Raw genomic sequence first — 11,867 nt, forward strand, 5'->3', positions numbered from 1 at the left:
ATTCCTATGCTTTATCTTCTATTGCGTATGCTCCTGGTGCATAGTCTATGCGCGAGGGCTCTGATCATCCTGCGTATGAGTTGTCTGAGTCCTGTCCCGAATCTGTACATTTACGCTCATGTCAACTTGCCTACTCTGGTTCGCACGTGAGAGCTGGGATGATCTTACACAGCGCCACATTTTTACATCATGTATGGAGGCTCAGATCTCCAAACAGCCTCAACGTCCAGAGCTCCAGATCGTTAATCGAGAGGCCATGCAGCAAGGCCTGGAAGAGGTCGTTCTTCATTACTGCTTGAGGGCTCTGGTGAAGTGTCGTATCCAAAATCCAGCTTGGGCCACCCTTGGCCGGTCTATCCATCGTTCCCGTGTCCCAGCCTTGACATTTTTGGGTAATAGAGTTCATAGTTCTTCGCGCAAGTCAACCTTGGCATGGGCTTGATTTCTTCGGGTGACGTATTGCTTCAAGATAGATGTTTTTCGGTCTTTGTATTCTAAGAACGCTATACACTTTTGTAGCACGTCGTCGGTGATATGATACGACTCTTGATCTTTTCGACGAGATCCGGTGAGTTGCTTGCTACGGCTTCTCTCAGACGAGTGCAAACACTTCGCCATATGCTCTGTGGTGGGTTGCGGTATTTGCATGGATTGGAAGCAATGGAAGCGACATCCTGTCCGTCAATAGAGGCCTTCGATGCAGCGCTAATCATTGTCCAGCGATAGAGAACAGTGAAGTATTTCCATATAACCCGCAGTCTGTCTTCCTCTTCCTCTTCCTTGATCTTCCTAGGACCGTGGTTGACTTTCAGCGTGTTATGATGGGCTTCAGGGGCATCACGATGGTCCTACTCGCATCTTCTTCGGTATCTCTTTATTCTTCGGGCCACTGAGACTCGGTCCAGCACCTTTGCGCAGACTGAGGCGGTGTTGGAAATTGACGTGTACCTGCATTTTTTGACACGGCGTGGCATAGCTTCCATGAGGTCTCGACGATAGCATTCCAGCGCGAATCGGCGAGCTCTTTCGAAATGGTTTTGTAGTGGTTGGTGACATAGTTGAGTGCCTCAACGTACGATGTGCAAGAAGAGAAGCGCTGTTCACCCTGAAGGGACTACTGGTATTTGATGGCTCTGGTGAGCCAAGGGTCCTCGGTTGACTGGTGATCCTTATCCTAGGATAGATTAAGCAAGGAGTATCTCAACTTACCTTAGACGAAGAAGACCACAATTCCAAAACTTCCTGTTGTTGTATACTAATCTCGCGGGACTCCTTATAGAACGAAGCCGTAAATACGCTGACTGTTCCGAATCCATATACATATAGAATGGGTTAAGAATTCGAATCAGTAATGTAGTGGAAGTCTCTGGAAGCATGGTACACACTGAAAGGGTTTCAGGTTGGCTACTATTAACCCCATGCTAGATACAGAGCTCGCGCAAGAGGCCAAGCAAGACAATCACCTCAGTAACATTAAGTCTGTTCAACTTTGACGTACGATTGATGCACACATCACCACTAATGGATCTACCAGTGTCACATATGCAAACTGAGTCAATCTTCCAGGTGCATCCATCCAGGACGGAGAATGTATAGCGACGTCCCATACACAAGTTGTCATCATCAGCCGTGAGTGTGCAGTCTATTCCGGCGTAGTTTAGTGGTATTGTCTGAGCTGTGACCCTCACGAGCCTTTCAGTGAATACCATTGACATATGCAGCCCTTCCATTAGATTTTCTTCATTGTACTTCCTTATATCTGGTGTAAGATGACCTGCTGTCTCCAAGTCCATAGGGACGAGGTTGTACGGTAATCCTTTGAACGGGGGATTGTGATCCTCGCGACCACGTAGCCTAATAGAATCGAATACCTCTTTAATATCTACGTAAGGAAGTCGGCCAAGTTCATTATCAAATCCATTTGACCTGAATTCTTGCTCGAGGATGATTCTGAGCGCGTCAAGATGAGCGATTGTTTGATTCCAGTGTTTCGTTTCGAACAAGGGTTCCGTGACGCGGTGAGATTTCAGAGGATGCCGTATCGGAGGTATTCTTCTAAGGAGTTCCCGTTAGTGGCATTATAGCGAACGGGAAAAACTCTAACGTCATTTGAAGCAGTAGCTGGAGTATAGCAGACCTGTCGGATCCAACGACGTGGGAGCCAAGAGTCGAGGAAGCTGTGAGTCAGAAGGGTGTGGTAGTGAACTAAATGGAATCCATAGCCCTGAGTATGTCAAGCCACAAAGACGCGAAGAAAAGAACGTTTGGTCATTCCAAGCAACAGCCACGACAGTACGGGGTGAGGCACCTTGTGTACTATGCCCTGTAGGTCAGCAGAGCAGGCGTCTGTCCAACATGGCGATACCCCATCTGCGTCAAGACTAGATGAAGATGCAATGTCCAATCTACTCTTTGGAACCAGCCGACCAGAGGGTCGTCTAGACTCGCGAGGCCTCTTCAATGCGATATGGCATCAGGTAAGCTGGGCGTTGCTGTAGCTGGACGTCACTGTAGCTGTCGACGTTCTCGTCAATATTACTGTCAATGTTGCTGTCGATGTTGCTGTCAGTGTCGCTGTCACTGTCGCCGTCGTTGTTGCGGTCTAGCAAAGGGCTGATGCAGCTGGAGCAGAAGAAACTCGAGATGATTCATACATGCTGAGGTTCCGTAGACGCCTTGCTACCTTGCCGCCTTGCCGCCTTGCCGCCTTGCCGCCTTGCCGCCTTGCCGCCTTGCCGCCTTGCCGCCTTTTCGACTGTCGCCTTGCACCGCAGGCAACAGATCCACAAGACCAACAACGAGCGACATTCAGACGCCGTTCTCTGTTTGCGGAATTGTACGTTAATGAGCTCACGAACCATTAGGGACACTGCCGACCAGGAGAATCAGTTCATCGGCAAGAGTAAGCACTTCGACAAACTTTCGTCAACGTGTTACATACGCACATGGTTCACTACCTTCTAACTCGTCCTGTTCATGCTCGCCAGCTGGCTAGAGGATACCTATTAGACTCTTTGAAGATGCTACCTACAGTGTCCGCACACGCAACAGCCCTGCAATGAAACTGATTGCGAGTAAACGCGTAACGACCTTCGGATTCAGATATGCGTTTATCCCTTTGAGCATGGGAGCAATTGGATTGAGCGCGGTAGGTGCTTCGAACCATTGGGAGACATCATGTGCAAGAATGCTCGCACTCTCGAATACCGCGACTTGGAAGGTTTAGGTACCTGGGCGACCTGGATGCTGACTCCCTCGAAAAGGGAACACTCATCATAGGACCAACGATGTTCGCCCGGTGCCATCCTTTCTCGTCCTTCGAGCCACCATTAGAAACGCTCCTCCACTCACTATATAATCGGTATCCCCTCATATTATTAAAAGAATATGCCTAGTACCGAGAGCTCTAGAACTACGGCTGCTCCAGAAGCGCTTCACAAAGCTAGATGATATCTGCGATATGAGGGTACACGCGGCCTTCGGCTTCATGAACAAAGTCCATTGCCGATGTGTATCCGAGGTAGACTGGTCGTTTAATGCCTTCATTCCATTACTGATCGGTGGTGTATCCAGTATGTATCGATTAGCAAGCATCCATCCGTGTGTAATATCTACTTAGGACGGCATGCTATACGATTTTCGAGATAGACGATCTTCTCTTACGCATGTCTGCGATTTCATCCTACCTCGCCATCGCACAAGTTTTGCAGCACCATATCTCTCCTATAGCTGTGATCCAGGGATGCCGAGCCACCATGTCACGCAACGTAGCCAGTCTCCTTGTTCAGAGACTCAACAAAAAAAGAGATGGTTCCCTTGACTCAGCATCGCCCTAGGATCCAAAGACGAAACAATCGTGTGGGGACAAGGCTAAAAGCATCGGTTAGAAGTTCTGCAAAAAGCTCACATCAGACCCAATTTTCACTTCCCGGTCCTCTCGCATATATGATGCAAAAAACACACGTATGGATAGACATAGAAGATTCTCGGAATTACAGGAGCAGTAGATGTCTGGATTCAAGATCACGGGGGTCCCAAGCTGGGCACCTAAACTTTGCGTGGCTCCTCCACACCGTTAACGTTGACGAATTTTGCTATGAAAACAGAAGTTGGTTGGACAGGAATGATTGAATGAGGCCAAGCTAGACGATCATCGGATTATCGCGGATGTAAATCAAGACTGGGCTGGGATGGACTTCTAGATGATATACAGCTCACACCAGCCTCCATAAGGAACCCGCCGTATGCCCCCGAATCGTTTACCACAGCCAGGATTTGGAAGCTCCAAGTCGTGTATGATCCATCAAACTACGTCTTGCCATTTGTAGGTCGCTCCTCGACGAACAGCAATGCTTTTGACGACCTACCGCCTACACATAAACAGATCCCTAACGCAACGCTTATCATTCTTTTCAACACTCTGCTTCTCGAGAAAAACACACAACAAGCAGAATTCCGTATAGACCGAGTACGATTTCGCTACCCGACACCCGGACGCACATATGGCTACGCAGCTTGTATCGACGGTGCGTGCTTCCTGAAACCAGAAGCGTCTCCACCTAGCACCTTCACTGAAGTTACTGGCGTCAAGCAGGCTGTATCTGAGGTGAAGCCCTTCCCGCGAGATTCGAGGGTCTTGCGTAAGAAAGGTCTAACAACCGAGACAGCCCTCACAAATGCGGACTGGAACTTAGCGCTAGAACTACAGGAGATGTCACAACTGGTAGCGTGGATGACTACCCATCTTAGAGCCTACAATAACATCGCAAAGCATGAGCTGATCAGTAATAAGCCGTGTAATTACCAGTACGTTAACTGCAGCATTCCTCCCCAACTTCAATTCTAATCCAGCTGCTAGACGAGTATCGCTCTCCCAATGTTCCGACGAGATATGGATCAATTTCTCGCGCTACGATGATTCGTATGTGCAATATCTTAACAAGGACATCACAAAGGGCACGTGCGAACCTATACGCACACGCTACTATGGCTTATCCCTTCGAACCTAGTAACGCAGCACATACGGAAGCGCTGTTCAAAGCCACAAACGCACATATAACTTGGCGCATCACTAAGCTCTCACCACACCCAGAGCCCAATTTATCCTACCATCGCAGACCGAGAGGCCAGGATGGGACAAGGGGAACCTATCAAGATCCACTAAGTGCTATATCTAATACACAAGCGAGCCTAGATGTCTTGAATAACAAGAAGGGGGCTATAACTTTCGACAATCAAACGTGAGAACTCACTTGCGCTAAAAGCTAGGCGAGATACTATCCTAAGGCGAATATAGGTATATACTACTAGCCTCCAGGAAAGGTATATTACAGCATGCCATAAACATTTCCTTTGAGATGTGTATGCTACGAGAGGCTTCGGAGGGTGCGGAGATGTGTAGGCTGAATGAGGAACGCCGGCAAGTCGGCTTCAGAGAATCGATGGCTATAGTATACGCCGGAATCCGTATGAGCAGGCTGGGGGCTTTAATATTATACTATAGCTAGATAGAAGGGCAAGGTGGTGCGTTTAAGTTGGTGGAGACAAAGGTGTACTGTGAGTATTTAACCTGATTAGCCGACTCCGAATCTCCTTTATTAGTATTCTCATCGCTCGATGGAGTAATTATTTATAATGCACTGCCATACTATCGACACTCATATCAACCATCTCCCCTCGCCCTCACCGTCACCAAATACTAGTTTGCAAACACCGTCAGGCGCTGATACTTAACACGGAGGCGAGTAGCGCAACGTCGTCAAATCGCGCGTTGGCGCACATCTTGTCAGGGTTGTAAAGCGGCATGCCCGCCGCCGCGTCCAACATGAAGAGGGAAACCAGCGCTGCCCAGGCGTTTGCACTTGTCATCACCAAGCACGACGAGTAGGGCATTGAGGGGCTGCGCCAGCAGCGTAATGTCTCAACAAAGCGGATCGAGCAGACGTTGTCATGACCACTAATAGGAATAAAGGCTGTCGGGGCGTCGTCTATCAGCGCAACAATAGTAGTAAGAGCCAAGTATCGCAGAGGTGGCTGCATGGCATCACGGCCCCATTGAGGAAGAGATCGAAAGACGGGTCGATACACATATCTTATAGCACACGAATCGAACAAGAGTGTTCGTGCCTAAAAACCAAGGAGGCGCGCCAGACCATGAAATAGATATGGTACAGCTCCATACGGCGGGCAGTCTAGCAGCATGTCGACTACACGGCCTAGGTATGCGAAGCCCGCGCTCGCGCTAAGAGGATGATAGGGTTCGGAACAGGTACGTAGGAAGGTGGGATCCACCGCAGCGTAGAACGATCCATAGATACGTGTCCTTGGCAGATCATAGAGATTATACGCTGGGTCATTTAAAGTGTTCTTTAGGAGGTTAATCCGCTTTTACTCGAACTGTCTTTGTCATTTCGTGAGGCGAAAGTTAGATAGTTCCGCGTGAGGCACAGAGGGTATGCGATGTTAAACGGACGTTATGGACTACGACACCCAGAAGGTGAATGGCAAAGATGCTATTTGCTTGTCTGAAAGCAGTTGAACCCGAATTAGTCAGTGTCTGGGTAATAGATAAGAAGCAACTCTTCTCTAGTTCTAAGATTATAGATATTATAGTGTGTTGTACGATTGGATATAGGTCTAAGAGTCTGATCCGTTTTTCGAACGTGCTCCCCACACATTGGCTTGCTCCGAGCCTGGATGATATCTTGGAACTTCTCTTCGTATCATAGTGATATTCTGGTTGGTTAAGATACCCACTATTGCCTTTTTAGCAATGTCATCCTCAAGAGTAGCATGTTTATGATTATTAGCATTATAGTCCACATCTCTTATTTTGACCTTAGCATCTTGGTTAGACTTGCGCTGGTTCTTTTATATGCCCGTAGCACCCTGTCTAGTATGACGATCTTGAATAGCTAAAGCCACGATATATGCTTCTCCATGGCTATACTAGTTGAGCCCAAACGGGAGGTAGCGCACATGATCCAAATCTTCGTCGCGCATGCTACCTATTATAGTACCCCCTAGACGCTTGTCGACACTGTCATGCTACTAGCCTTAATAATGAGGAGGTAGGAGTAATGAGACTCCCATAGCTAGTCTATAGGATTGCGACAAAACGAATGGCGTATGTTGTATATCGATGATATAGCCTCGAGTAACGTAGATCGAAGCTGGAAGTCCTTGTCGTTCGATGAAAGTGAGAAATCATGAGATATAGCCCTTATGCTAAAATAAGCCCATGTCGTGCATTTAAAGTATACTATCCTACGTGACGAAGCACTCCGCCTAGATGATATACCCCTGCTATCACCCCTTATTAATTAGTCTTAGCCGTGAAGGCATACCGGCGGGAAGCTTTAGGAAGGTAGGGACTATTATTTTACCCTATTACTTCTACTCTTACTTTCCTTTCGATGTCTCTTACTCGCTTATGTTGACTAGATTATCTGGCTTGATTGATTGCCAACTACTAATCGTCTCTTGGCTAATTACTATGGACAGAGATTTTCATGATGGTAATGGCGCGCATCCGCTTACGCATGAGCCTAAACAGAGTCGTGAGCTTGTAGCCATTTACTAGACTCTTACGAACTACACGTATGTTATTCTATAAGAGTAGAAGGGTAGAGATTTATTATGGTGCGACCAAGGATTTACAACTTAGGTTGCCCGGTCATAGTTATATTATGTACTTTAGACGGCTAAATATATCCATTAAAAGCGCCCATTCGTAGTACGCATATATATATAAGTTAATATCTAGGGCAAGAACGAGTCCTCTCATAGAGAAGGTTAGCCTTTTAGGCTTTCCATTGGGTAGATAATAAATCTTTCGGCTTCTCATAAGTATCTATCGCGCGATAGGCCTTCCGAGAGACAGGCCTTTAGCTATAGTAGAGCATTCTAGTTGCCCGATCTAATATATGCTAGTGTGCTAATTAGCCATCACGATATGGTACGGACTTCATACTATGTATGGCTATATCACGCCCTTAAGATGGCTACATGAAAATCTTAGACTATCGTTACTTTAAGTCTTCTTTTAGAGAGGTCCGATTTTATTCGCGCTACGGAAGTATAGATTATATAGAGTTATAGTACTAGGTTACCTTATATAAGATACATAGATATAGAACGGTAAATAGACGTAATCTATAAGACTTAGTAAGTAATAAGATATAATTTGGAAGAATTAGTATAGAATCGAGGAAATAAGTATTAGATATCGCTAAGGCCTAGATAGAGAATGTCTAAGGCCAACATCTTTATTACACCTCCGATCTACCTCCGATCTATTTCAGGTCCACTTTAAGTTAGCTTCTAGTTATAAGGATTGTAGACGTAGGATAGTAGTCTAACAGGTCATAGGAGGATTCGGGAATATATTTAAAAGGGTAGTCTACTCTCCTAACGAGGTTGATTTCTAAAGAGTAGGAATTAAGTGTGTACGGCCTACTTATATAGTGGTCTCGCTTATTCTAGCTAACTTACCCTAGGTCCACCTATTACGGACCGTACTAGACTATAGTATTCTAGTTAAGTCTATTCTAGTGTTAGCCCTAATAATATCCTTCTTCTTTTTATGCTTCGCCCCGAAGTACTTAGCTATATATAAATCTATAATTCCATAAGCGTTATGTTTATACGTGTATCTAATTAAATCTATATAATATTATTAATAGTCTTTATATTAGTAAACTTAAGCTCTAGTTCACTTTTATTTATACACGCGCTTATCCCTTACTTTATGGCTACTACCTTAGAGGTAGCTCCGCGGGTTATATAACCGCTATATTAACTAAGCTTATATTTAGTTCTCTTATTCTAAATTTTCTTCTCTAGTATATCTACCTTACTCTTAAGGTAAGTCATTAATTCGTATACTATCTCCTTTAGTTTAGATCCGTTCGGGTCTAGAGTGGTCCATTTTTATTAGAGCTGGTCCTATATAATCTATTCGCGTTATTATGGTTACTAATTTAGCTTCTTTAATCGCCTTTAAGGCTAAACGAGTATTCTACTCTTAGATCTCTAGCTAACGTGTATATATAGATATCTAATACTAGTTCTATTCCTAAGCCTATCTCCTCCTCTCACAAGACTCGCTCTAAAGGGATTATCTCTACCCTAGCTATACTAGCTAAAAAATCCACTTATCGTAGTAGTGTAAAGGCGCGCTCTAAGTTAGAGAAGAAGGTAGCTAAGGCTACTACTACTATTATTACTAACGTGGCTACTAGTCGCTCTAATCTAGGTAATCCTAGTACTAGTATTGCGGAAGAGGTGGCTATAAAGCCTACCTATACCTACTCGCGCCGCCTATCTACTCTACCTTCTTTAGAGGATAAAGAAGATCTCGTTATAGACGATAATCGAGAGTTTACGCCTTCGCCGCCTCGCTCTAAATACTATTCCTCTTTTTAGTCTAATATAGACCGACTTAGTTACTCTAGATCCTTTTAGAACCTTAATATTCGCTCTAAACCTAGCCCTAGTAATAATAAGGCCTAGGTCGCCGAAGATACTAAACGTGGTCGTGGTTTACGCCATAGGAAAACGGCGAACTACGGTTCGATATACTTTAAGTATATTAAGGCTTACGCCACTAGCTCTAAATATCTCTTCCGCTCTAACTCTAGTATTAGCTACTACTCTACTAACCGCGACGGGCCTATATACCTAATCTTTAAGCTCCCTACCTACTACCGCCGCTATACCATAACTAGTAAGACTTATCTATAGGTAAGTATAATAGGCTATCTTAATCTAGTATAATCTAAAGTAGTCCGTGCTAATATATTCTTAGATTCCTATATATATATAAGATATATATAATAACCTTCGCGTCCGCGAGACCCTTAGGGGTCCTTATAGTCGCCTATCTACTATATAGAGGGAGTTTAGAGAGCGCTATAAGCTCTTCCTAGAGGTTATTAAAGTATAAGTTATAAGTACGTTAATTATTTTTAATACCTATTAATTTTTCTAGCCGCCGCGAGATCTCTAGCGCCTAGGCTACCTATTCTAGGGAGTCTATTCTAGCTATAGAGGCCATAGAGAGGATTTACTCTATCCCCCCCCGTCTATCTCGCGCTACTAATAGATCTCTTAAGAGGTCTACTATTTCTCCCTCTAAGTCGCCTCGTAAGAGGGTATATATTCTATTCTAGATTATTCTAGACCGCGTTAGCTAACTTTAGGTCTAGTCGCTCCGCTCTAGCGCTTAGTCGTCGTCTTACTAGGCTCTAACCGAGCGCGTGGTTACTCTAGAGAATAAGGTCTCTAATCTCCGTCGCTCTATTACTCGGTTAGTTCGTTCGCTACGCTCTAAGAGTAATAATAAGATAGAGGAGTAGCTCTATGGCTCTGTTTACTAGGGTTTTTATATGGTATATATTAGCTCTATCTACCTAGTTTCTATCCGTTTTGGTCCTTTTTGGACCGTTTAGATACCCGTCTACTAGTTTTCTAGTAATTTAATTCTTAACTTAATGATATTATGTACGTTCTTATTTATTCTATAACTATTAAATTTTAGGTTCTAATTTCCTTTAAGTTACTTAAGTATAGGCATCGTATATAAATTGGTTTATCTCTCTAAATTATATTAGAGCACCCGAACTAGTAGCCTAGTGGTTATTAGTTCGGGTACTCTAACCTTTTATATTATATATCACGAGTTTAATTCCGTAGTAGGGTACCTTTTTAGTTTCTTAGTCCTATGTTCTTCTCATATATAATGGTCCATATTAGTCCATTCTAGACTTCTCCATGTTATTCTATTATAATATATCGCGTTGCGTGCCTATAATGGTTATTTACGTTTTCTTCGCGTTTAGTAACCGTGTATCGCTTAAATTATAGGGCTGCCTTATAGAGTTTTCCTAGTATGCGTTTAGAATTCGTAATTCGATACTTCGTTCTCTACGGTATCCTTCTTCTTTTTATAATAACCACGATATTACTATACTTATATTAATAATACGCTATTCTATATCTTTTACTTATACGCAGCTATTATAGAACTTAAGATATATACCGCTAGTTCCTAGGTGTCCTCGTCCTTAGTATAGTCCTTCTAACGGATTCTATATTTCTAAACACCGTCTTTATTAATCCTATGTTTAATAATATAGTCCACTTCGAACACGCCTAGTCTATCTTAGGGTATAATAGAGTATAACTATACGTTTATACGGCCATACACGTTAGGTCGAAATCTTTCGAGTAGTAAGACGTAGAACACGTTATAGATTCTTATATCGCTTCCTAAGTCGAGCTCGTAGGCTCTTATACTAATGTAATATTTAATTTGGAAGGGACTAGCCATTTTATAATCGAGCTTCTTATTTACTCGCGATATTTATATATTACGGACGTTAAGAAGGACCTTATCGCCCTTCTCGTACGTCTAATCCTTAGCTAACCTATTATAGTACTTTATATACGAGTCGTTTACTTATTAGATTATAGCGCGATAGTTACGTACGGTTTCGAAGATTTTAATCGCTAATTCCTAAGCGTAGACGTTCACGTCTATTATTCGATTAAATTAGACCGTCTAAGGCTTAAAACCTATCCTTAGACTACGTCCGAGATTCGCCTAGAAAGGTATAATACCTATCATGCTATAACGACTATTATTATATACGAACTCTACTATACTTAGTAGGGAGGCCTAGTCGTCCTACTCGAAATTATAGAATACGCGTAGATAGGCCTTAAGCGTCTAGTTCTATCGCTCTATCTAGCCATCCGTCTAAGAATAAAATACTATAGATATATTTCTATTTATACTTACTATTTCGTAGAATAATATCTAGAATTTAGACGTGAAGGTACTTTCTCGGTCTATAACGATCCTT

At 43.7% G+C, this 11,867-nt stretch overlaps 4 protein-coding genes across 4 annotated transcripts; 2 read left to right on the forward strand and 2 right to left on the reverse strand.

Moving 5' to 3' along the window:
* Positions 1-503: 503 nt before the first annotated feature.
* Positions 504-1,056, reverse strand: EJ05DRAFT_505532 (uncharacterized protein; the record flags this gene model as incomplete). Its single annotated transcript, XM_033747711.1, has 2 exons — positions 504-789; positions 842-1,056. The coding sequence occupies 2 exons, from the start codon at positions 1,054-1,056 to the stop codon at positions 504-506; spliced, it is 501 nt and encodes a 166-aa protein (XP_033595429.1).
* Positions 1,057-2,438: 1,382 nt separating this feature from the next.
* EJ05DRAFT_505533 (uncharacterized protein) lies at positions 2,439-2,808 on the reverse strand (the record flags this gene model as incomplete). The annotated part of the gene is made up of 2 exons (XM_033747712.1): positions 2,439-2,613; positions 2,684-2,808. The coding sequence occupies 2 exons, from the start codon at positions 2,806-2,808 to the stop codon at positions 2,439-2,441; spliced, it is 300 nt and encodes a 99-aa protein (XP_033595430.1).
* A 188-nt stretch (positions 2,809-2,996) lies between these two features.
* EJ05DRAFT_232845 (uncharacterized protein) lies at positions 2,997-3,554 on the forward strand. The gene is made up of 2 exons (XM_033739989.1): positions 2,997-3,148; positions 3,264-3,554. Exons 1-2 carry the CDS (start codon positions 3,059-3,061, stop codon positions 3,393-3,395), a joined length of 222 nt encoding a protein of 73 aa, XP_033595431.1. The 5' UTR covers positions 2,997-3,058; the 3' UTR covers positions 3,396-3,554.
* A 690-nt stretch (positions 3,555-4,244) lies between these two features.
* On the forward strand, positions 4,245-5,244 carry EJ05DRAFT_523540 (uncharacterized protein; the record flags this gene model as incomplete). Its single annotated transcript, XM_033748807.1, has 4 exons — positions 4,245-4,293; positions 4,329-4,806; positions 4,859-4,921; positions 4,956-5,244. The coding sequence occupies 4 exons, from the start codon at positions 4,245-4,247 to the stop codon at positions 5,242-5,244; spliced, it is 879 nt and encodes a 292-aa protein (XP_033595432.1).
* Positions 5,245-11,867: the final 6,623 nt, after the last annotated feature.

The sequence above is a fragment of the Pseudovirgaria hyperparasitica genome (genome assembly GCF_010093815.1).
Source record: "Pseudovirgaria hyperparasitica strain CBS 121739 unplaced genomic scaffold EJ05scaffold_25, whole genome shotgun sequence".
NCBI lineage: Eukaryota > Fungi > Ascomycota > Dothideomycetes > Acrospermales > Acrospermaceae > Pseudovirgaria > Pseudovirgaria hyperparasitica.

Coding starts and splice junctions, on each gene's coding strand:
- EJ05DRAFT_232845 (XM_033739989.1), top strand. CDS start 3,059: ATGAAACTGATTGCGAGTAAACGCGTAACGACCTTCGGATTCAGATAT. Junction 3,149..3,263: donor GAGCAATTGGATTGAGCGCG/GTAGGTGCTTCG, acceptor TCCCTCGAAAAG/GGAACACTCATCATAGGACC.